At 42.4% G+C, this 26,880-nt stretch overlaps 1 protein-coding gene across 4 annotated transcripts in view; it reads right to left on the bottom strand.

The window, feature by feature from the left end:
* Positions 1-26,880, bottom strand: part of LOC143714409 (uncharacterized) — a 73,306-nt gene that overhangs the window by 19,452 nt on the left and 26,974 nt on the right. For 2 of the 4 annotated variants that reach the window (XM_077205546.1, XM_077205544.1), the window contains exon 1: positions 1,257-1,737. The exons of 1 other annotated variant lie outside the window; for it this stretch is intronic. In XM_077205546.1, coding sequence (XP_077061661.1) covers positions 1,257-1,290 — 34 coding nt within the window. In that variant the 5' untranslated portion in view covers positions 1,291-1,737. Of the gene's footprint in view, positions 1-1,256; positions 2,161-26,880 lie in introns of those variants that run through there. One more of the 4 variants, XM_077205542.1, reaches the window with a different exon arrangement.

Here is a 26,880-nt window from a genome sequence, read left to right on the forward strand (position 1 = left end):
CTAACCCTACTCTCGACTACACTTCAGACGAGGCAAGGAGGATCGCAAACAAGCCTATTGAGACGGCTCAATGACATCATCAGCTGTCGGCCAATGAGAACCCTAACCATACTCTCGACTACACTTCAGGCGAGGCAAGGCGCATCTCAAACAAGCCTATTGAGACGGCTCAATGACATCATCAGCTGTCGGCCAATGAGAACCCTAACCCTAACCCTACTCTCGACTACACTTCAGGCGAAGCAAGGCGCATCTCAAACAAGCCTATTGAGACGGCTCAATGACATCATCAGCTGTCGGCCAATGAGAACCCTAACCCTAGCTCTACTCTCGACTACACTTCAGGCGAAGCAAGGCGCATCTCAAACAAGCCTATTGAGACGGCTCAATGACATCATCAGCTGTCGGCCAATGAGAACCCTAACCCTACTCTCGACTACACTTCAGGCGAGGCAAGGCGCATCTCAAACAAGCCTATTGAGACGGCTCAATGACATCATCAGCTGTCGGCCAATGAGAACCCTAACCCTACTCTCGACTACACTTCAGACGAGGCAAGGAGGATCGCAAACAAGCCTATTGAGACGGCTCAATGACATCATCAGCTGTCGGCCAATGAGAACCCTAACCCTACTCTCGACTACACTTCAGGCGAGGCAAGGCGCATCTCAAACAAGCCTATTGAGACGGCTCAATGACATCATCAGCTGTCGGCCAATGAGAACCCTAACCCTACTCTCGACTACACTTCAGGCGAGGCAAGCCGCATCTCAAACAAGCCTATTCTAAATCCATTGTCTCAGTTTTTACACAAACTGTAGCATTGACTGTATTCATCAACCCTGTTACCAAAGTTACTGTAAGAAGAATCTCTATAACTATGAATAACTTGTATGATATTTGACAAATACAACTTTATCAGTAACTTGGCGTTTACTGATTATTCCTAAAAAAATAATAATTTTGTGAACTATGTTGAAAAGGACAAAAATTCTGGTAACGTAGTTGCAAATTGGGACCAGATATAAAATAAATGTAAAATAAAACAGTTAAAATAGTAATAAGCTTGATCCGATCTTGACAATCAATATAAAAGTCTCTCAAACTTCCCTTTACTGACCATTTGTTGAAGAAAAACCCAGAACATTCTGTACCATTTCATAGATTAACTGTTTATCTAAATGTGAAGAAGTGCTTGAATGTTTCTAACATGAATGTTCTCCAGCATCATGAATGAATGAACAATAAACACCAACCTCTTTGTTCTTCAGGATCTTCAGTGTGTTTCATTCTGCAGGTTCTGGATCACTCGTGTTCTCACTGTCCTCTTTAATAAACTCAGTCTTTGCAGATTTCAGCTCTTCCTGATGCTCTGATGCTCGTCTTCACTCGCAGCTGATGGGAATCATTTAAAAAAGCATTTATCGGAGAATTGCTGTGGGAGGAGCTTCACTGATGATGTATTCCAGTGAGGGAGGAGCTTCACTGATGATGTGATTACAGTGGGAGGAGCTTCACTGATGATGTATTCCAGTGTGGGAGGAGCTTCACTGATGATGTATTCCAGTGTGGGAGGGGCTTCACTGATGATGTGATTACAGTGGAAGGAGCTTCAGTGATGATGTGATTACAGAGGGAGGAGCTTCACTGATGATGTATTCCAGTGCGGGAGGTGCTTCACTGATGATGTGATTACAGTGGGAGGAGCTTCACTGATTATGTATTCGTGTGGGAGGAGCTTCACTGATGATGTATTCCAGTGCGGGAGGAGCTTCACTGATGATGTGATTACAGTGGGAGGGGCTTCACTGATGATGTATTCCAGTGTGGGAGGAGCTTCACTGATGATGTATTCCAGTGCGGGAGGAGCTTCACTGATGATGTGATTACAGTGGGAGGGGCTTCACTGATGATATATTCCAGTGTGGGAGGAGCTTCACTGATGATGTGATTGCAGTGGGAGGAGCTTCACTGATGATGTGATTACAGTGGGAGGAGGTTCACTGATGATGTGATTACAGTGGGAGGAGCTTCACTGATGATGTGCTTACAGAGGGAGGAGCTTCACTGATGATGTGATTACAGTGGGAGGGGCTTCACTGATGATGTATTCCAGTGTGGGAGGAGCTTCACTGATGATGTATTCCAGTGTGGGAGGAGCTGATCTGCCAAAATCAAAAATATATAAATTACTGAGCGAGTTTGTTTTTATAATAATTGAAACTTCTAAGCATTTATGTCTGTCTATCTATTCATCATACAGTAAGTGACGCCAATTCATTAATTATTTTTAATTATTTTTATTGCTTATCCTAACATCATTCTGTTTCTTCATTAAAATACCGGTATTAAGAAATATAGAAAATAATATAAATAATTTAAATTCTTCCAAGTATAAATAATGGTAAGAAAAACAGTTAAAATCATAAACAGAAATAAACGTACATAGTAGCCAACAAATTCCCTCAGTCTGCTGACACCAACGAAATGAGCTTTAAGTGTCAATTTACAGGAGATCTGAAGACATCAGCATAATAAATGAGGAGAATTCATCTAAATCGACAACATGTATGTTAGACCCTATACCGACTAAACTATTGAAAGAGATGCTTCCAGAAGTCATAGATCCTCTTCTTAACATCATTATTCCTCTTTGTCTCTAGGATAGGTACCAAAAACCTTTAAGCTGGCTATGATTAAACCGCTTGTTAAAAAAACGCAACTCGATCCTACAGAATTAGTCAATTACAGGCCGATCTCAAATCTACCTTTTCTGTCAAAGATACTAGAAAAGGCAGTATCCTCACAACTGTGTTCCTTTCTTGAAAGAAATGGTATCTGCGAGGATTTCCAGTCCGGATTTAGACCGCACCATAGCACTGAGACAGCTCTCATTAAAGTCACAAATGATTTGCTCTTATCATCCGATCGTGGTTGTATCGCTCTATTAGTGTTACTTGATCTTAGTGCTGCATTTGACTAGAGCTGAAACGATTCCTCGAGTTACTCGATTACAAAAATTCCTCGAGGCAAAAACTCTGCCTCGAAGCCTCGTTAAATTCCCATGACGTGCACTATGCGCGCGGCGCAGGGATTTGATTGTTTCCCACGGACCGTTTATTCACACGGACCTGTTCAGGAAGCATATATTTTGAATTTAGTTGGCGCGATGGCGGAGAATAAATATGTAAAGAAACGGTAGAAATTGTGTAAAGTGTGGGATCATTACACACTTAATTCACTTAATACACTTAACTCGCTGAAACAAGGTAAAGTAGTCTAAGCCTATTGATGTTCGCTGATTTTAATCCCATACTGTATTTGTAGCGATGTCGTGATGCGGTTTGACTAGATATGATTTTTAGCTTTGATGACATTTTTAAGTAGTAAACGTAACTATCAGGTTCAATTGCAAGAGAGTATAGCCTAAAAAAAGAACCCCTAAACACACACACACACACACACACACACACACACACACACACACACACACACACACACACACACGTCAGACCAATTGCAGCAATGCATCACATACGCTTAAACTATTCACTGTACACACCGTGACGTGATGGAGGAACAAATATTGTATTGCAGTCTTTGCTTTGCACATGGTTTGTATTTCACGTCTGCCAAATAGTTACAAACAACAACAAAAAATTAAAGTCCCCAGCCTGTTGGTTTTTAATAAAGATTCGGAGTACTCATTTTTCAGTTAAAACGCACGGAACAAAAGTGCGTCAGCTTTTACTGCGTGTTCAACAACAAGTCACGTTACAGCTCTTCTTCAGCGTTAAACTACCAGAATACACAAATATGCTTAGATGCTTAGAGTGGTTATATTATAACATCTTAAAGGAAAATTCACATAGGAGATAGCTTTATAACTTGCATACTATATAACTTATAGTATATAACTTATAACAGCTTTAACTGAAATAGACACAAGTTTAATATAAATATTCTGTTAATAAAACACACACGAAAAAAAATATCCGATTACTCGATTAATCAATTACAAAAAGAATCGATAGCTGCAGCCCTACATTTGACACCATTGACCACAACATTCTCTTAAATAGACTAGAAAACTATGTTGGCATTAGTGGAATTGCATTAGCATGGTTTAAATCATATTTATCTGACCGCTATCAGTTTGTAGCAGTAAATGAAGAGACGTCTTATCGATCACAAGTTCAGTATGGCGTACCACAAGGCTCAGTACTAGGACCGCTGCTGTTCACTCTGTACATGCTACCTTTAGGAGATATCATTAGGAAACATGGAATTAGCTTTCACTGTTATGCTGATGATACTCAGCTCTATATTTCTTCAAAACCTAACGAAACTATAAAATATATCTAAATTACCTCATATGCTCTCATTGACAAATGCGGAACTACCAGTTCATGCGTTCATGACACCAAGGCTAGATTATTGTAATGCTCTACTGGGTGGTTGCCCTGCACGCTTAATAAACAAACTACAGCTAGTTCAAAACGCAGCCGCTAGAGTTCTTACCAGCAGGGGCGCTGTTAGAAATGCTGGGCCCTATGAAAGAATATGAGGTTGGGCCCCCTAACGCACCCATTCCATTAATAAAATTGATCTCTGGGGGCCCCAAAAGTGTGTGGGCTCTTAGAATCGTACTAACTTTTCCCCCCTTAGCGGCGCCCCTGCTTACCAGAACCAGGAAGTACGACCATATTAGCCCGGATCTGTCAACACTGCATTGGCTCCCTATTAAACATCGTATAAATTTTAAAATATTGCTGATTACTTACAAAGCACTAAATGGTTTAGCTCCCCAGTACTTGAGAGAGCTCTTAACGCATTATAGTCCTTCACGTCTATTGCGATCTCAAAGTTCTGCCCAGTTGATAATACCTAGAATATCTAAATCGACTGCTGGCGGTAGATCCTTTTCCTATTTAGCACCAAAACTTTGGAACAATCTTCCTAATATTGTCCGGGAAGCAGACAGTCTGTCAGTTCAAAGCTAGACTAAAAACGCATCTCTTTGACCTAGCATTCACATAACACTCTATAGCCTTCTATAATTCAATATTAGGCTGCTTAGATTAGGTCAGCCGGAACTGGGAACACTTCCCTTAAATCCTGATGTACTCGTTTCATCATAAGAAGAATAGCATCTACGCTAATTTTAGTGTCTTTGTTTATCCCGAGGTTTTCCCGCAGCCTGCCGGATCCAGGCCGTTTCCAGATCTGACGAAGGACTTTCGCCTGGACCCGATGACAATGCAGTGCTGAAGTGCCAACAAGCCTCTCCCTATGGAGGATCCCTATACCACTCTACAGATAAAGCGTTGTGGAATTTTTTAGGTTCGCGTACCTACCCAAAGTGATAAGATAAAATAAAATTCTGCATCAAAATTTATAGACAAGTAGTTTGTTTAGGCATGGTTTGTAAGGAATTACAAACCTGCGCACATATATTCAAACGCACATAACTATAGAATCAATTCTTAATGCGCATGTGAACGCCATCAGCGTCTATCACAGGTTCACGTTTAAAGTCTGTTTAGAGAGAACGGTGTCGTCTTAGCGGCCCCTAATTTAATAACAAATGATCATTTAGACGGAAGTGAATCAATCAAAACTAACTTTAGCTGGAAAAAACATTTTTCAAGAACCACTATAAAACCAAACCAATCTCTGTTACCTTAAATTATATGTTTCTCTCTGTAAAGTGGCTTTGAAACAATCTACATTGTTAAAAGCGCTATATAAATGAGGATGACTTGACTTGACATTAAAATAAGATGATTTGATATGCGCAGAAACTGAAAATTATCATAAAACTTTTAGGAATAAACAGGTGCCATTTGGGTTTGATGAGATGCATAAGGCCCAAAAATGTCCCAAAATGTGTTTACAATGCTTATTCATTCAAGTGTTCTTGTTAACATGATATATGATAAAAAAATACTATTTTTAAGAAATAACATACTTTTTAAAATAATTTTTCATTAGTACATAGCCAATTTCACATGGCTATGTTGACCAACATGACATTTGCATCTAAAATATTTTTAGAGTATTTAGTGAGATATTTTTGACTTTATATTTTCTAAAGTTATGTATTTTTTTAAAACATTTATTATTTTCAGGATTATATTCGATGGCACCACGGATTCCCCACAGCGGCGAGGACACTCTGACAGCGCGTTCCTCCCTCTTCCCGGGTTTCGGCACCAGTGTAGCAATGTTCAGGGAAGAAGGAGGCGGGAACCGGCGAACATTTAAAGACTTTATTTAAAATAAAACAAACAAACCAAAATACCGCCAGCAGCCCCTCGCAGACGACTGCTGGCTAAAATAAAACACAAATACAAACACAACTAAAACACAGGCCTGTTCCTCTCTCGATCATCAACATCGTTGCTCCCCCTTTATGCTTCCGCTCCTACGTGAGAGATGCGAGACCGGTGTGCTCACAGATACAGGTGAAATCTGTGTACGCAACCATCTCATTCCACTCCTCCAAAAAGTCATTTTAGAGATTGAAATAGAGACTTGTGCCATTGATAGCAGATTAATTACACGTGTACGCAACGTGTTCTTCTGGGATCATCACGGATACAGGTGAAACATGTGTACGCAGCCTGTTTTTCTGGGATCATCACGGATACAGGTGAAACGCGTGCACGCAGCGTGTTCTTCTGGGATCATCACGGATACAGGTGAAACACGTGTACGCAGCGTGTTCTTCTGGGATCATCACGGATACAGGTGAAACACGTGTACGCAGCGTGTTCTTCTGGGATCATCACGGATACAGGTGAAACACGTGTACGCAGCGTGTTCTTCTGGGATCATCACGGATACAGGTGAAACACGTGTACGCAGCGTGTTCTTCTGGGATCATCACGGATACAGGTGAAACGTGTACGCAGCGTGTTCTTCTGGGATCATCACGGATACAGGTGAAACGTGTACGCAGCGTGTTCTTCTGGGATCATCACGGATACAGGTGAAACACGTGAACGCAGCGTGTTCTTCTGGGATCATCACGGATACAGGTGAAACGTGTACGCAGCGTGTTCTTCTGGGATCATCACGGATACAGGTGAAACACGTGAACGCAGCGTGTTCTTCTGGGATCATCACGGATACAGGTGAAACACGTGTACGCAGCGTGTTCTTCTGGGATCATCACGGATACAGGTGAAACGCGTGAACGCAGCGTGTTCTTCTGGGATAATCACGGATACAGGTGAAACGTGTACGCAGCGTGTTCTTCTGGGATCATCACGGATACAGGTGAAACACGTGAACGCAGCGTGTTCTTCTGGGATCATCACGGATACAGGTGAAACGCGTGTACGCAGCGTGTTCTTCTGGGAACATCACGGATACAGGTGAAACACGTGTACGCAGAGTGTTCTTCTGGGATCATCACGGATACAGGTGAAACGCGTGTACGCAGCGTGTTCTTCTGGGATCATCACGGATACAGGTGAAACACGTGTACGCAGCGTGTTCTTCTGGGAACATCACGGATACAGGTGAAACACGTGTACGCAGAGTGTTCTTCTGGGATCATCACGGATACAGGTGAAACGCGTGTACGCAGCGTGTTCTTCTGGGATCATCACGGATACAGGTGAAACACGTGTACGCAGCGTGTTCTTCTGGGATCATCACGGATACAGGTGAAACACGTGTACGCAGCGTGTTCTTCTGGGATCATCACGGATACAGGTGAAACGCGTGTACGCAGCGTGTTCTTCTGGGAACATCACTGATACAGGTGAAACACGTGTACGCAGCGTGTTCTTCTGGGATCATCACGGATACAGGTGAAACACGTGTACGCAGCGTGTTCTTCTGGGATCATCACGGATACAGGTGAAACACGTGTACGCAGCGTGTTCTTCTGGGATCATCACGGATACAGGTGAAACACGTGTACGCAGCGTGTTCTTCTGGGATCATCACGGATACAGGTGAAACACGTGTACGCAGCGTGTTCTTCTGGGATCATCACGGATACAGGTGAAACACGTGTACGCAGCGTGTTCTTCTGGGATCATCACGGATACAGGTGAAACACGTGTACGGAGCGTGTTCTTCTGGGATCATCACGGATACAGGTGAAACACGTGTACGTAGCGTGTTCTTCTGGGATCATCACGGATACAGGTGAAACGCGTGTACGCAGCGTGTTCTTCTGGGATCATCACGGATACAGGTGAAACGCGTGTACGCAGCGTGTTCTTCTGGGATCATCACGGATACAGGTGAAACGCGTGTACGCAGCGTGTTCTTCTGGGAACATCACGGATACAGGTGAAACACGTGTACGCAGCGTGTTCTTCTGGGAACATCACGGATACAGGTGAAACACGTGTACGCAGCGTGTTCTTCTGGGAACATCACGGATACAGGTGAAACACGTGAACGCAGCGTGTTCTTCTGGGATCATCACGGATACAGGTGAAACGCGTGTACGCAGCGTGTTCTTCTGGGAACATCACGGATACAGGTGAAACGCGTGTACGCAGCGTGTTCTTCTGGGAACATCACGGATACAGGTGAAACACGTGTACGCAGAGTGTTCTTCTGGGATCATCACGGATACAGGTGAAAGACGTGTACGCAGCGTGTTCTTCTGGGAACATCACGGATACAGGTGAAACACGTGTACGCAGAGTGTTCTTCTGGGATCATCACGGATACAGGTGAAACACGTGTACGCAGCGTGTTCTTCTGGGATCATCACGGATACAGGTGAAACGCGTGTACGCAGCGTGTTCTTCTGGGATCATCACGGATACAGGTGAAACGCGTGTACGCAGCGTGTTCTTCTGGGAACATCACGGATACAGGTGAAACACGTGTACGCAGCGTGTTCTTCTGGGATCATCACGGATACAGGTGAAACACGTGTACGCAGAGTGTTCTTCTGGGATCATCACGGATACAGGTGAAACGCGTGTACGCAGCGTGTTCTTCTGGGATCATCACGGATACAGGTGAAACACGTGTACGCAGCGTGTTCTTCTGGGATCATCACGGATACAGGTGAAACGCGTGTACGCAGCGTGTTCTTCTGGGATCATCACGGATACAGGTGAAACGCGTGAACGCAGCGTGTTCTTCTGGGATCATCACGGATACAGGTGAAACGCGTGTACGCAGCGTGTTCTTCTGGGATCATCACGGATACAGGTGAAACGCGTGTACGCAGCGTGTTCTTCTGGGATCATCACGGATACAGGTGAAACGCGTGTACGCAGCGTGTTCTTCTGGGATCATCACGGATACAGGTGAAACACGTGTACGCAGCGTGTTCTTCTGGGATCATCACGGATACAGGTGAAACACGTGTACGCAGCGTGTTCTTCTGGGATCATCACGGATACAGGTGAAACACGTGTACGCAGCGTGTTCTTCTGGGATCATCACGGATACAGGTGAAACACGTGTACGCAGCGTGTTCTTCTGGGATCATCACGGATACAGGTGAAACGCGTGTACGCAGCGTGTTCTTCTGGGAACATCACGGATACAGGTGAAACGCGTGTACGCAGCGTGTTCTTCTGGGAACATCACGGATACAGGTGAAACACGTGTACGCAGCGTGTTCTTCTGGGAACATCACGGATACAGGTGAAACACGTGAACGCAGCGTGTTCTTCTGGGATCATCACGGATACAGGTGAAACGCGTGTACGCAGCGTGTTCTTCTGGGAACATCACGGATACAGGTGAAACGCGTGTACGCAGCGTGTTCTTCTGGGATCATCACGGATACAGGTGAAACGCGTGTACGCAGCGTGTTCTTCTGGGAACATCACGGATACAGGTGAAACGCGTGTACGCAGCGTGTTCTTCTGGGAACATCACGGATACAGGTGAAACACGTGTACGCAGCGTGTTCTTCTGGGATCATCACGGATACAGGTGAAACACGTGTACGCAGCGTGTTCTTCTGGGATCATCACGGATACAGGTGAAACGCGTGTACGCAGCGTGTTCTTCTGGGAACATCACGGATACAGGTGAAACGCGTGTACGCAGCGTGTTCTTCTGGGAACATCACGGATACAGGTGAAACGCGTGTACGCAGCGTGTTCTTCTGGGAACATCACGGATACAGGTGAAACGCGTGTACGCAGCGTGTTCTTCTGGGAACATCACGGATACAGGTGAAACACGTGTACGCAGCGTGTTCTTCTGGGATCATCACGGATACAGGTGAAACACGTGTACGCAGCGTGTTCATCTGGGATCATCACGGATACAGGTGAAACGCGTGAACGCAGCGTGTTCTTCTGGGATCATCACGGATACAGGTGAAACACGTGTACGCAGCGTGTTCTTCTGGGAACATCACGGATACAGGTGAAACACGTGTACGCAGCGGCTTCTTCTGGGATCATCACGGATACAGGTGAAACACGTGTACGCAGCGGCTTCTTCTGGGATCATCACGGATACAGGTGAAACGCGTGAACGCAGCGTGTTCTTCTGGGATCATCACGGATACAGGTGAAACACGTGTACGCAGCGTGTTCTTCTGGGAACATCACGGATACAGGTGAAACACGTGTACGCAGCGTGTTCTTTCTGGGAACATCACGGATACAGGTGAAACACGTGTACGCAGCGTGTTCTTCTGGGATCATCACGGATACAGGTGAAACGCGTGTACGCAGCGTGTTCTTCTGGGATCATCACGGATACAGGTGAAACACGTGTACGCAGCGTGTTCTTCTGGGAACATCACGGATACAGGTGAAACACGTGTACGCAGAGTGTTCTTCTGGGATCATCACGGATACAGGTGAAACACGTGTACGCAGCGTGTTCTTCTGGGAACATCACGGATACAGGTGAAACACGTGTACGCAGCGTGTTCTTCTGGGAACATCACGGATACAGGTGAAACGCGTGTACGCAGCGTGTTCTTCTGGGATCATCACGGATACAGGTGAAACACGTGCACGCAGCGTGTTCTTCTGGGAACATCACGGATACAGGTGAAACACGTGTACGCAGCGTGTTCTTCTGGGAACATCACGGATACAGGTGAAACGCCTTTTTAAGCCTTGTTAATTTAAATATTCAAGCGCACATAGACGCGAAAGTACCAGTGTCTCTGTTTGGAACACGCGCCCATAACGCAAACGTCTCACAGCGCGCGAATACTCTTTCACATCTTTCTGAGCTTGCACCAACACACAAAATTGGCAAATTGCACGTCTTGACGAGAATCAACGTAGACATAGTCGGTTTGGTCTAAAGCGAACGTAAACATTAAGTTTCCCAGCCACCTCCAGCGTTTTTGGTCATTCTCACAAGTTTCATGGCCCTGAGAATATTTTGATGTAGAAATATCTGAACATGTGACCGGTCGGGCTGGGTACCGAGTTCAATACTTTTTAGGTACCGACCGAATTGCCTCGATACTATCGAGTATCGAAAAATGACATGTTGTTTCGGTTCCAGATTTCGATACCTAAGGAGTTAACTCGTCAACGTCAGTGCTCAAACAAACACATATGAAATGCACATACAGGCAAACTCTACACACACAAGACGCGCGGAACTCTCCTTGCACATACTCATATGAGACGCGCGCGTGCACGCACAAACTCTCCACGCGCATACTTATATGAGACTCGAGCACACACAAAAACTCACGCACATACTCAATGACACGTGAGCACACACATACAAACTCTCCGCGCACATACTTATATGAGACTCAAGCACACACACATAATACCTTAAAGATGTGGAAAAGTCGATCAAAAGTGTGGGTACATTTCTGCTTTATGTCAACAGCGCACGATGCAGTATTTGCGGTAAAATAATTGCTGCAAAGACCGTTATAGCACGACAAATATGATGAAGACCTTGACAGTGCACGGAGTAAACATAAAAGTTGCTCCGTCTTCGACTGGTAAATGAAGAGATACCTTGTTGATCACTCTGACAGTGTTTATAGAGCAATAAATAATAACCTACTGAATGTACACTGCCGTTAAAAAATGTGTTGGTTAGTCAGAATTGTTTTTCAGTAAGGAATAGGATGCATTAAAGTTATCAAAGGTGACATTAAAACGTGTAATGTTACAAAATATTTCGTTTTTAAATAAATGCTGTTCTTTTGAATTTTTTATTCATCAAAGAATCATGACAAAATGTATCATAGTTTCCAAAATATTAAGCAGCAAACTGTTTTCATATTTCTGAAGGGTCATGTGACAATGAAGTAATGATTTTGAAAATTCAGCTTTGAATTAAATCCCTTTCAATAAATTACATTTTGAAATATATTCAAATAAGATTTTAATTTGTAATACTATTTTACAATATTATACGTTTTACTGTATTTTTTATTTTTAGAAAATCAGCTTTGGCGAGCATGAGCTCATTATACAACATTTTTTGTTCCTTTTTGCACCGGCTAGGAGCATGAGTCAAACTGAAAAAGTAAAACCAAAGTTTTTCTGAGGTAATGTGTAATGTAATCTTGTTCAAATGGATTTCATAAAATTGGTCTCGAAAAAAGTATCGTTAGGAACCGGTATCGAAAGATTTTGAACAATACCCAGCCCTAGTGACCGGTCTTCATTTAGCTCTGCGTTGTGTTGGTAGATGAACGAGACAACAGCGAATTACAACAGAAATTACTCAGGCCAGATTGTATTCTGCATGAATAAAAGGGAAGATCAGAACAAGCTCGAGTCTGTGGCCTTCTCTCACAACTCAGCCTGTCAGTGAAAGGCATTATTTTAGCCAACAGAGCTTGCACACTCGTGCTTAATGAATTCTCCCCGAAAATACATGTTAGAACTCATCACATCATTCAAACAAACTTCATGCATGTTTGAATAAGATTAAAGTGCATTTTAGAACAAAATTACATGTTGTATTACAATAAACAAAGCTCATATCAAACTTTTTAGACGGAGCATCTCTTCAACTCACCTCTCTTCAGTCGCATTTACCGCGAAATAGTGATGGCCGGTTCGTGAACGAATCGTTCTTTTGAACCGGATCTTTTTAGTGAACCGGTCGACAGTACACTAAATCGGACTGAATCGTTCGAAACAGTTCGCGTCTTGCGTCAGTGCTGATCCACAAGTTATTAAAGTTACTCACTTTCAGACATGCCTGACAGTCCCTCGGACTCGAAATAAACCAATATCCCGGATTATATTTCACTCCAACAGTTCACTGAACTGAGACATCAGCCATGTTGGTGCTGATTGCTGAGAGAGAAGTGATGACCACGAGCAGCTGATACTGCGCATGCGCGTACTACCGAACCGAACACACATGTACAGCGTTTTTCGAAATCGAATCACCAGTAAACTCACTGACTGAACCGGAAACGGTTTCTTTCGGACGCGTCCGACATACTGAGAACCGATGAGCTGGAGATACTGAGCATGCGTGTAATACATGCTCCTTTATTATTTTGTTGCAAACCAAAAAGGGTTACAAAATAAAAAAATATTGGAAATGTTTATGACTTAATTACTGTTTTATCACTGTATGAGTTTTGGAAACAACTGGTGGAGCAAAAGTATTAAATTGTTTATTTAAAAAAAATCTTGTCTTAAATGACTGCATTGTTTTAGTTGAAGATGCTGTTGAAGGCTAAATGAAGAGTGTTTTATGATCTCAATAAGGGATTTTGGACAAAAATAACTGAGTTGCAGTAGGCTGTTTTAACACAAAGATGTATGGCGATTTATGAAATTCCTGTACTGTAATTATAGTTAATGACACATTCACACATTTAGTTTGTATTAAATAAACTGTTTTAATAAAACTGTCAAAGTGTTTCAAACAATATAGCCTTACAACTAGTACTAGTAATACAACGATTGCACTTGCACTATATTTAACTCCTGTTATTATCTTGCAATATTGAACACAGATTTAATTAGGTTATCTAACATTTAGAAATATGAATGTTGTTTATAAAGCACTACAGCAAAATAATTAATATGAATCTCTCTCTCTTTCTCTCTCTCTCTCACACACTCTCTCTCTCTCTCTCTCTCTCTCTCTCTTTCTCTCTCTCTCTCACACACTCTCTCTCTCTCTCTCTTTCTCTCTCTCTCTCACACACTCTCTCTCTCTCTCTTTCTCTCTCTCTCTCACACACTCTCTCTCTCTCTCTCTCTCTCTCTCTCTCTTTCTCTCTCTCTCTCACACACTCTCTCTCTCTCTCTCTTTCTCTCTCTCTCTCACACACTCTCTCTCTCTCTCTTTCTCTCTCTCTCTCACACACTCTCTCTCTCTCTCTCTCTCTCTCTCTCTCACACTCTCTCTCTCTCTCTCTCTCTCTCTCTCTCTCTCTCTCTCTCTCTCTCTCTGAGCGGATGTTGGGAGTGAGTGTGAGCGGAGGCTGCGTGAGAGTGTGGTGCGAAACGAGTGAGTCTTTTCTGTCCTTTTTTCTCTTGCTGTGTTTGAGTACAACGTTTTTTTTTTGAAGGATTTTAAAGTTTGAGTTCTTGTGTAGGAAAGAAAGTCTTTGTGCGAGGTTATAAGCTGAGAACGCCGCCTGCCAGCGTTTGCTGGCCAGGTGCATTGCACACTGGCAATGGCGGCAACGGCGGCTTTAGATCGAGCGGCGTTTGACAGAATCTCACGCAGGCACGGAATTAAAATCGTGCCGGTGATGAATTGCTCGGTTGAAGAGTGCAGTCTCGCGGTTGGAAAGGCCGTCGGGTATGAGAGTATCATGTCAGCGTCACGAATGAGTAGTGCCGTCGTTATTTTTCTCGACAGTATAGAGAAAGTGACTAGTGTGGTTCAAAGCGGGGTGGTAATAAAAGATACGTTTACCCCGGTAATACCTTTGGTTCAGCCAGCAAGGAAAGTTACACTGTCAAATGTCCCTCCCTTCATAAAGGATGAGATATTGCTGGCAGAATTATCAAGGCACGGAAAGGTAGTCTCTCAAATGAAAAAGATTCCTTTAGGCTGTAAATCACCGTTATTAAAACACGTTGTATGTTTTAGACGTCAGGTTCACATGATTTTGAAAAGTGAAATAGATGAACTCAGTGTGGCTTTTAAGTTTAAGATTGATGGATTTGATTACATCGTTTTTGTTTCATCTGAGACAATGAAGTGTTTTGGATGCGGACGAGAGGGCCAAATAAGACGTGCGTGTCCAGAAAAGACTGATGGTGCTAATGTTGTCACTGCTGAGGATGGTGGTGAAGGTGTAGTGGAAGAGCAGGTACAGGATAATGTGATGGATGGTGAGAAAACACAAGAGAATGTGAGTGAACAGGTGAATGACATGGAGATAGAGGGGGCAGATGGGGAAGTGCTTGATGAATGTAGTCATGTGGTTGAGGCTGCAGAGGCTGTTCTAGAGGGAGGAGGAGTGGACAGTGAACCAGTCAATGAGGAAAACATCTTCAAAACTCCTACTATCAAGAGGAAAAGGGCTAAGACAAAGATGGAAAGAGCCAGTCATTTTAGTGACAGTGAGGTTAAACATGATGATAGTGAATACAGCACAGTGGATGATTCAGATGAGGCAACTGATAGTAAAAATAGAGGAAAACAGAGTGAATATTCGTTTGTGAAAATCAGGGCTTTTTTGCACAAAACTAAGAATATGAAAAACGTACATGTTGTGGATTCGTTTCCTGATCGGAGATTGTTTATTGAGGCAGTTGGAACACTAATGAGGGGTGAAGGAACTGAACAATTCACTGTGCAAGAAATTTACAGGCTTAAAAAGTTTGTCGCTAAATTGAGACAAGAGATACAAACAGAAAATGGTTTTGAAACAACATAATTCTATGTGTTCCTTTATTTTAAGGAATATTTTGTGCCAGTTTTTTACACTTTTATTAATGAGTGCAATAAGGGTGGGCTCACTTAATATAAACGGTGCAAGAGATGTTCAGAAAAGGATGTTGTTGTATGAGTTAATAAAACAAAAGAATATAGATGTAATGTATGTACAGGAAACTCATAGCGACTGCATGAATGCAATTGATTGGAAAAGAGAATGGGAGGGAGAAGTCCTGCTAACACATATGAGTTCTAACAGAGGAGGAGGGGCTGTTTTATTTGCAAAAAGGTTTTTGCCTGTATCATGTCAGGTGGAAGAGGTAATAGCTGGCAGGCTCATGATAATACGGGCTACTTTTGAAAAGTGCAAAATGGTGTTTATAAATGTGTATGCCCCTACAAATGGTGTAGAACGAATGGGTTTTTTTAATAGTTTAAATACAACTTTACAGAGTTGTAAAACTGATGAATATGTGTTTTTGGGTGGAGACTTCAACTGCACAGAAAATGATATGTTGGATAGGAACCATGTTGAGCCTCATGCGGCTTCAAGCCGAGTTCTTCGTGAATTAATAGAGACACATAGTTTATGTGATTTATGGAGAGAATTTAATAGCAATGTGAAGCAGTATACGTGGTTCCATACAAGAGACAATTTTCTTTCCATGGCAAGACTTGATCGTTTTTATTGCTTTAAACACCATGTAAATGTTGTGAAGAAATGTGAAATTGTGCCAGTTGGTTTTACTGATCATTTCTTGGTTTCCTGTCAGGTGTTTATTGCAAATGTTAAAGTTAAAAGTGCGTATTGGCATTTGAATACTTCTTTGTTGAGCGATTTGAATTTTAAAGAAGTTTTCTGTTTCTTTTGGAGTCAATTTAAATTAAGAAAGCAAGGTTTTAATGATTTGAGACAATGGTGGGACTATGGAAAAATCGAAATAAAAATGCTCTTTCAACAGTATGCTTTCAGTGTTTCTCGAGACATCACTCGAGACATGAGACAATTGGAATCTGAAATTGTTAACTTACAAGCGTTGGCTGATGTTAAAAGAGAACCAAGACAAGCTGAGACATTAAAGTCCAAAAGGTCTCTTTTGGAAAATATGCTTGGTATAAAGGCACAAGGAGCTCTGATAAGGTCAAGGCAGCAGAATGTAACTGAAATGGACGCCCCAACTAAATTTTTCTTCAGCTTGGAGAAAAAGAATGGACAATGCAGATATATTCACTCTCTACGGTCAGAAAGTGGCCAGGAGTTAACTGAAGCAAATGAAATAAGACGGAGAGCTGTAAGCTTCTACAACAAACTGTTCAAGAGTGAATACAAAGAGAATGTTCAGCTGTCTGCCGGTTTCCTTGAAGGATTGCCCAGTGTTGCTGAAGACTCAAAGGCACATCTGGAAAGACCCTTGTCCAATCAGGAACTTTTGAATGCCCTTAAAGATATGGAGGGTGGGAAGTCTCCTGGTATTGACGGACTCCCTGTGGAGTTTTATAAGGAGTTCTGGTCTGTGCTTGGTGAGGACCTATTAAGTGTTTTTAATGAGAGTCTGACAGAAGGCTCGTTGCCTTTGAGTTGCAGAAGAGCTGTTATAACACTGCTTCCTAAGAAGGGCAATCTACAGGAGATTAAGAACTGGCGTCCTATAAGCTTGTTATGTTCTGATATGAAGATTCTATCTAAGGCCTTGGCTAACAGACTGAAAGAAGTAATGGACCAAGTTGTTCATTTGGATCAGACGTATTGTGTGCCAGGTAGATACATTTTAGATAATATTCATCTAATAAGAGATGTTTTGGATGTTTCTGGTTTTTTGAGGGTGGATTTAGGGCTCATCTCGCTTGACCAGGAAAAAGCCTTTGACAGAATTGAACATCAGTATCTGTGGAAGGCTTTAGAGTCTTTTGGTTTTGGATCAAAATTTGTTAAAATGATTCGAGTGTTGTACCAGAGCATTGAAAGCATGCTGAAAGTCAATGGTGGTTTAAGCGCCCCGTTTAATATCAGTAGGGGTATAAGACAAGGGTGTGCACTATCAGGTATGTTATACTCCCTAGCCATTGAACCTTTGCTAATTAAACTAAGAAATAAAATTGTGGGGTTATCATTGCATTGCACAGAGTTACAGCATCAGGTGTCAGCATATGCTGACGATGTTATAATAATAGTTAATAGTCAAAAGGATATTGAAAACTTGGTGTCTGTGGTAAAGGACTTTGGTTTAATTTCATCTGCTAGAGTAAATTGGGAGAAGAGTGATGCTCTGGCAATTGGAAAATGGGAGGAGGGCTTACCAAAGTTACCTGGTGAGATGATATGGAAAAGGGGGGGTTTCAAATACTTGGGAGTATACCTTGGTGATGAAGCTGCACAACAGAAAAATTGGGAGGGAATTGTGGAAAAGATAGAGGGCAGACTTAAAAAATGGAAATGGATCCATCCACAAATGTCTTTTCGAGGAAGAGTGCTAGTCATTAATAATTTAGTAGCCTCAACATTGTGGCATAAGTTGTCCTGTGTAGACCCACCTGTTGGCCTGTTGCCAAAATTACAGACAATTTTGGTAAATTTTTTCTGGGACAAACTACACTGGATTCCTCAAAGTGTGCTTTATTTGCCCAGAGAGGAGGGTGGGCAGGGCCTGGTACACCTGCAAAGTCGGCTAGCGACCTTCCGCTTACAATTTGTACAAAAGTTTTTGAAGGGATCTGCGGATCTGGTGTGGAGAATAATGGCCAAAACGATCTTACAAAGAGTAGAAGGTCTTGGCCTGGATGCTGCACTGTTTTTAATGGACCACAAGAACATTTGCCTTAATGGACTACCATCTTTTTATCGTGGACTTTTTAAAGTCTGGAGACTTTTTGTCATTCATAGACTGGAGAAAACAGACTCTTTGTTCTGGTTGCTTGAAGAACCCCTGGTTAAAGGAGCTAGGCTGGATGTAACAGGCGAGAGCATGATGGGTCTCACCCAGATACTGTGCACCTCCAAAAATGTTCAATTGAAGCAAATCATTGATGTGGCCGGGCCTGAACTGAATGACATTAATGCGGTGGCTACTTTGCTGGGGCAGAGATCAACTCGCCAAACTGAAAAAATAATTGAACTTTGGAAGGGAAAATTAACAGATGATGATTTAAAGTTGTTAAAAGGATTTGAAGATGGGTCTGTAAGTTTGGATGAGACTGATTCCTTTCCAAAACTTGGTCTTACACCAGATTTTAAAGATGCAACAGGACCTTTATTGGATCTGAAAGTTTTAACGGATTTGGACTTGACCATGTTGGGGGGTAAATTGATGTATAAATGTTTTGTGAAAGTGTATAACAAAACAATGTTAGATAAAAGACCTGACACCGTGTGGAGAAGTAAACTTGCAATAGATGATGAAGTAAAACCAGTGTGGAGGGTGCTGTATAAACCACCATTGATAAAACGTGTTGGTGATTTACAGTGGAGAATCTTACATGGTGTTGTGGCAGTAAATGCTTTTATATCTGTTATCAACCCTAGTGTTGATGATAAGTGTATTTTTTTGTGGGCACAGAGAGACTGTATTTCATTGCTATTCAGAATGTGAAAGATTGATGCCACTGTTTGATATATTAAGCCAGTTTTTTTTAAAGTGTGGAGAGGTATATACTCAAAGCACTTTTATTTTGGGAGCAGGCTATAGGCAGAATCAAAAGATAAAATGGCAGTTGATAAATTTTTTGGTAGGTCAAGCAAAACTTGCCATACTTATCACAAGAAGAAATACAATTGAGAATACACATGGTCAGGAGCTTTTGCCTGTTTTCAAAGCTTTTGTAAGATCTAGAATCACAATAGATTTTAGGTATTACAGAGCAATGAATGATGTGGGAACTTTTGTACAGCAGTGGTGTTACAATGATGCTCTCTGTACAGTGGAGGAGGGAGAGTTGTGTTTTGATATTTTGTGGTGTTGACTTTTTGATGAATTGAAGTGACATGTAATAAAGTTGTTTTATAAAAATCAAAAAAAATCTCTCTCTCTCTCAATCTCTCCCTCTCTCGCGCTCTCTCTCTCTCTCACACTCTCTCTCTCTCCCTCTCTCGCTCTCTCTCTCTCTCTCTCTCACACTCTCTCTCTCTCCCTCTCTCTCTCTCTCTCTCACACTCTCTCTCTCTCCCTCTCTCGCTCTCTCTCTCTCTCTCTCTCACACTCTCTCTCTCTCTCTCTCTCTCGCGCTCTCTCTCTCTCTCCCTCTCTCGCGCTCTCTCTCTCTCTCTCTCTCACACTCTCTCTCTCTCTCTCGCTCTCTCTCTCTCTCTCTCCCTCTCTCGCGCTCTCTCTCTCACACTCTCTCTCTCTCGCTCTCTCTCTCTCTCTCTCACACTCTCTCTCTCTCCCTCTCTCGCGCTCTCTCTCTCTCTCTCACTCTCTCTCTCTCTCTCTCTCTCTCTCTCGCTCTCTCTCTCTCTCTCTCTCTCTCTCTCTCGCTCTCTCTCTCTCTCTTTCTCCCCCGGTGCATGCTGGGAGCGTTTGGGGTGGTGGTGAGGGGTTGTTACGGAGAGGTGTTTGAAAGTTTTTCTTTTTCATTTTCTCTTTAATCTGGATCTAAAAAAGGAAATTAAGACAAATTTTCTGTAATTAATTAAAACCACGTATTGGTGGTGTTTGTCGAGGCGCCGGCATGGCGTCGCCTCTGGCGGGTGGAGAAGCACCGGTCTCGCGGCGTCACGGTGTCAGATGTGTACCTGCGCAGGGTGTGTCAGTGGAGGATGTGTTGCTGGCGGTCGGAGAGGAGGTTGGTTATGACAATATTTCTTCGGCCTCCAGGATGAATAAAGCGGTGGTGGTTTTTGTTAAAGAGGAGAAGCTAGTGAACCGCCTGATAGCCAACGGGATTGTGGTAGGTGGCGATTTTGTTATTGTTTCACCGCTTGTTACACCAACGACAAAAGTCTATTTCTCGAATGTTCCACCTTTTATTGGAAATGAGGATATTGAGCGTGCATTAGTTCAGTATGGTAAATGTGCTAGTGCGATTAAAACGATCCCATTGGGATGTAAAAGTGAAGCGCTAAAACATGTGATGTCTTTTAGGAGGCAAGTGTTTATGTTTCTGAATGTGCCGGAGTTAGACGTGTCTTTCAGAGTGGTGCATGAAGGAAAATCGTATATGCTTTATGTTAATACTGGTAGCTTGAAGTGTTTTGAGTCTGGTGAACTTGGGCACAAAAAGTTGACATGCCCACATAGAGCGCAGTCTAATGAGGAGGTCGCTGGGCCTAGTGGCGTAACTATCGCTGATGTTAAAGATACAACTAACGTTACACAATCTCAGTTTAATAAGGAGAGTATCGCTCAGAGCGATGAATTACGCGTAAGTGTAGACAATAATCAGGAGGAAGGAGAAAAAGTGGAGAATGTGGTGACACAAGAGCTTGAGGTCTTGGAACACAGTACAGACACAGTGCTAGAGAGAGTAAGTGAAAGTGTTGCTTGCGAAGAAACTGAACGCTTAAATGATGTTGAAATAGGTGAGGATTATGGAATGAGGGAGGATGATGCTTTGTCTGAGGTGTCAGATGTTTCTGAGGTTGGGTTGCAGACAGATGAAACATATTCGGTGCAGGAGATTAATGATTTTTTGGACTTGACATTTGGAAAAACTGTTGAGGTGAAGGATTTTTTCCCTGATATAGATAAATTCATATGGTCAGTGGTGTCAATGCTGAAAGTGGTTAGTTATGAAGCTCTATGCAAGAAGAAGAGGTTTAGGCTGAAGAAGTTTATAGTTAAATTACGGAAAGAAAAAAGAGCTTTGCAAAAATAGAATGCTCAAATGCACAGGGTGAATTTCATACTTCATTTCTTGCTTCTATTCACGGTTGTTCTTCTCTATTTTCACTTTTCTATGGAACTTCTAAAATTTAGTTCCTTAAATATAAATGGTGGTAGAGATCATAAATAAATTAGGCTTGATTTCAGAGTATGTTAAACAAGTCGATATAGTCTTTTTGCAGGTAACACATACAAGTGATGATAATGAGACTCAGTGGGGTATGTGAAAAAAAAGACAATCTCTGGATGAACCAATAACTTTGCAAGAGCTCACTGATGCGATGGGACAGTTATCTCCTGGAAGATCTCCAGGAGTGGACGGTATACCTGTGGAGTTCTATCAGGCTTTCTGGGGCTTACTTGGAAGTGATTTAAATGAACTGCTGATGGATTGTATTGAAAGAAAGACATTACCCACAAGTTGCTGCAGAGCTGTTTTATCCTTAAATCCTAAAAAAGGAGATTTGGGTCTATTGAAAAACTGGAGACCAGTGTCGTTGCTATGTTTAGATTATAAAATATTCTCAAAGGTATTAGCAAATAGACTTAAAAAATATTTACATGTAATAGTTCATAGAGACCAGTCCTATTGTATACCAGATAGATCAATTATGGATAATTTATTTTTATTGCGTGATGTGATTGATTTTAGTCGAAGTAATAGTCTTAATTTGGGGATTCTTTCGCTTGACCAAGAAAAAGCTTTTGACCAATTTGATCATAATTATCTTTTTAATGTATTAAAAAGAAATTGGGTTTGGTGATATTTTTATATCTTATCTAAGATTGTTGTATCATAATGCATTTGTTATGGTTAAAGCTGGAGGTGGATTGAGTGCACCTATCATGATGTCCAGGGGTATCAGACAAGGCTGTCCACTTTCTGGACAGTTATATAGTCTAGTGATCGAACCTTTTTTATGCAGATTAAGGAAAGATTTATCTGGTATTTCAATTCCAGATTTAAAGAGTACTTTTAAAGTATCCCTGTCAGCGTATGCTGATGATGTTACAGTGTTTATAAATAGTCAAAATGATGTGGAAGTTTTAACGGAAATTATTGTTAAATATGAAAAAGCTTCCTCAGCCAAAGTGAATTGGGGGAAAAGGGAGGGTTCATTATTGGTAAGTGGGAAGAAGTAGGACCTCCAAAACTATCATGTGGTTTAATTTGGGGTAGAGAGGGGATAAAATCATTAGGTGTATTTTTAGGTAATGAAAATTTTCAGATGAGGAACTGGGAGGGTTTGCTGGAGAAAGTGATAGCCCGATTATCTAAATGGACCTGGCTATTACCACAGTTGTCGTACAGAGGGCGAGTCCTGGTCATTAACAACCTGGCGGCTTCGACATTGTGGCATAAAATGACTGTTCTGGAGCCTCCAGTGGAGTTGGTCAGTAAAATACAAAGGACAATTGTGAACTTTTTTTGGAGTGGGGCTCACTGGATCCATGTTTCAGCACTTTACTTACCCGTCCATGAAGGAGAGCAGGGGCTCGTGGACGTGAGGAGTCGTTTGATTTCCTATAGGATACAAGCAGCACAAAGACTTTTATATCACAAAGACTTGACTTGGGCCCATACTGCAAGATTAATTTTGAAGAACGCAGGCGGGCTCGGGTTGGATAAACATTTGTTCATTATGGACTTGGGGAAGGTGAGTCTGTCAGAAATTACTCCCTTCTATAAGTCAATGCTTCTTTCCTGGAAAACTGTTTATAAAGTGGATCGGAGTAGTGATGACACAGGGCATTGGATTCTGGAAGAGCCATTATTTTTCAATCCAATGATTCAAACCAGGCTGTTGTCTTCAGTAAGCATATCTGCAGTTCTGAGGCGTAATGGTGTTGTAAAGATCAGACATCTCTTGGACGATGATAGGTGGAAGCCGGCTGGAACTCTTAAAGAAGTGACAGGATTGAAATCTGAACGTCTTGTCTTAAAACTGACTGAGGAGATCTGGAATGTATTGCCAAGCGGGCACAGAGAGTACATTGGAGGAGGTCGGTCAATGGACTTAAGAGATCTAGAAGAGGAGTTTCCGAACATCAGAGTGTCTCCAGCCATACGTGAGGAAATAGTTGATGTAAATATGGACTCGATTCTGTCTTTTGATACTCCACAGCTGGACTGTTTTAAATCTACGTCGAAGAAAGCAATTTACTATTCTTCAGTTAAAGTCACACAACAAGGTTTTCTCAAGAGAATAAAAGCTTCAAAGTGGCCAGGTTTGTTGGGACCGGACTTCCTGGTGAGGGACAGGTGGAGAGCCCTGTATAAGCCTCCTATAGAGAAGCGCACTGCTGATCTACAGTGGAGGCTTATCCACGGGGCGATAGCTACTGACAGATATGTGGCACACTTGAATCCAGCAGTGGGTGGGGAATGTAGATTTTGTGGAAACCAAGAAGATTTAGAGCATTTATTTTTAAAATGTGGAAGATTACAAGATCTTTTTAATTTTCTTAAAGATTTGTTTAATGGTTTTGATGAAGAATTTTCAGATCAAATATTTATTGGAGGTGTTAAGTATAGGTATTCTATGAGAAGGATGACATGTTTATTAAACTATTTGTTGGGAACAGCAAAATTAGCAATCTGGAAAACAAGGAAAAATAAAGGAACACAACTTGGGTCTACTGAGGCGGAGATTATGTTTAGAAAACTAGTGGCTGGAAGAATCAAGATTGAATTTGCGTACTACAAACTGGTAAAAAATGAAATGGTTTTTTGTGATATTTGGTGTTTTAAAGATATCCTATGTGTGGTTTTTGAGGGTCAGTTGGTTTTGAATATTTAATTTATGGTTTATGTTTTTATTTATTTTTTACTATTTTAAATTGATTTATTATTATTGTGAATGTGTATGAGTTATAAATAACTTAATAAACGTTGTTTGATCCTCTCTCTCTCTCTCTCGCTCTCTCTCTCTCTCTCTCGCTCTCTCTCTCTCTCTCCCTCTCTCTCTCTCTTTCTCTCGCGCTCTCTCTTTCTCTCTCTCTCTCTCTCTCTCTCGCTCTCTCTCTTTCTCGCTCTCTCGCGCTCTCTCTCTCTCTCTCTCTCACACACTCTCTCTCTCTCGCTCTCTCTCTCTCTCTCTCGCACTCGCTCTCTCTCTCTCTCTCTCTGTCTCTCTCTCTCTCGCTCTCTCTCTTTCTCGCTCTCTCTCTCTCTCTCTCGCTCTCTCTCTTTCTCGCTCTCTCGCGCTCTCTCTCTCTCTCTCTCTCACACACTCTCTCGCTCTCTCTCTCTCTCTCTCTCTCTCTCTCTCGCACTCGCTCTCTCTCTCTCTCTCTCTCTCTCTCTCTCGCTCTCTCTCTTTCTCGCTCTCTCGCGCTCTCTCTCTCTCTCTCTCTCACACACTCTCTCTCTCTCGCTCTCTCTCTCTCTCTCTCGCACTCGCTCTCTCTCTCTCTCTCTCTCTCTGTCTCTCTCTCTCTCGCTCTCTCTCTCTCTCTCTCTCTCTCTCTGCCACAGCGATTCTGTGCAGTTGTTGCCGTTTCGAATCACCAGTACACTGAACCGAAAACTGTTTCTTTCGGACCCGACATCTGAGAACCGATGACAGGGCTCTCAAGCAGGGCCGGCGCTATGGTTGGGCATTTGAGGGCCGTGCCCCCCCTCGCGGTCATTGATGCCCCTCCTACCACAGGCCATGGCGCATTTGGCCAATATCGACCCATGGCAAAAAGTGGTGGGGACATGACCAACCCGCAAATTACGCCTATGATTAAATGTTTTTATAGCATTTCTGCTGTGTTGGACTATGATGTCGCCACTGCGTCAAAATATTTCTCAAACGGGCTGTGCCCCCCCGCCGATGACCCAATGCCCCTCCAGTAGATCTGCTGTGGCGCCGACTCTGCTCTCAAGTGTCACGCATTGTATTTCTCACGCTGAAAAACTATTTGTAATATATTTAATATGCCGCAGCGCCCAAAACTCTGGCCGCGCCGCTCTCACTGTAGAATCAGCAGGAATCAAGCGAAGCGCGTCTCCTCTCGTGATGTTCGTTGAGCTACACAATAGCCAATCATCAATCACAAATCAATCAATTTATCCATCGCATTTAGCCCTGCGATGATCCCCGCGGGATGAAAGAAATTACGTCATTGCGTCACTCTAAATGACCTCATTACGTGATGACGTAAAAGAACCGGTGAACGCGTTTATTGAACCGGTTCATTGAAAAGACCTGGACTTCCCATCACTACCGCGAACTGAAGGAGAGCAACCGGAACCGGAACATGAGTCTTAAAGGAACCACGCACCATATTTAACAATACTGCAAAATGAACGTGTAACCATAGAAATATGACATCTCAATTAATAGAAAGCTAAATTAGAAGAATACATTTAATGAATATTAAAAGAATAATTCCAGAATACAAAATAATGAAAGAAATCTAACAAATGATAACAAAGGGAGAGATTTTGAGTGAAATTAATAAATACATATAATACCCATTAAAATTATATCAAACAAAAGGACAGAGCCTCTACTTTATTCTTGCTTCATGCATTCAGTACATCCAGATGGGATTCAGGAGTAGATAAAACACCCATAACGCTTCACTGTCGCGAGTATAGCTCCTCCTGGGTCAACATTTCATTCAGTAACATTAGCCAGTTTTGATTATATGCTGTTTAATGTCATTATTTTTCATATTCATCTTTATTATATGAGATCTCTCGTTTCTGCTTCCACTTCGCCTGGAGAGATTCAGCACTCGTTCAGGAGACGCGTAATAGCGCCCCCTACCGTATAACAGTGGAGACACGGAAAGCCGGAAAATCTCTTCATTGGCAGGGAAGCGTTTTCTCATTAAAGACGAGATAACAAAAGCCAGAGAAAAATCGCTCACTGCTCTTGACTGAATAACTTAATCAGAATCAGAATCAGAATCAATTTTATTGCCAAGTAGTGTTGTGCACATACAAGGAATTTGCTTTGGTAATAAGATGTTACCGAGGCTGCTATATCAGCGCCAACTTGAGAAAAAAATACAGCATGACATGAGGAGAGGTGAGGAGAAAAAAGGCGACCCCCAGACTATGCTCCTGTAAGGAGAACAGTCTGGGAACAGGAAAAAACACCTCAGCAACATTAGCACATAAACAGTACACTCTACAAACAAGACATTGCAACATGGTGGGGAGTGGGGGATGGAGGTAGTCCAGCCCAGGCAAGCAGCATCCGGTCCTGCAGCCATTATGGCGCTGGTCACAGACCCGCCTGTCAGACTGGGGGTA

This window comes from Siphateles boraxobius, unplaced genomic scaffold, assembly GCF_051911475.1.
Source record: "Siphateles boraxobius isolate OS27281-9 unplaced genomic scaffold, OSU_SipBor_1 54, whole genome shotgun sequence".
Classification (NCBI taxonomy): domain Eukaryota; kingdom Metazoa; phylum Chordata; class Actinopteri; order Cypriniformes; family Leuciscidae; genus Siphateles; species Siphateles boraxobius.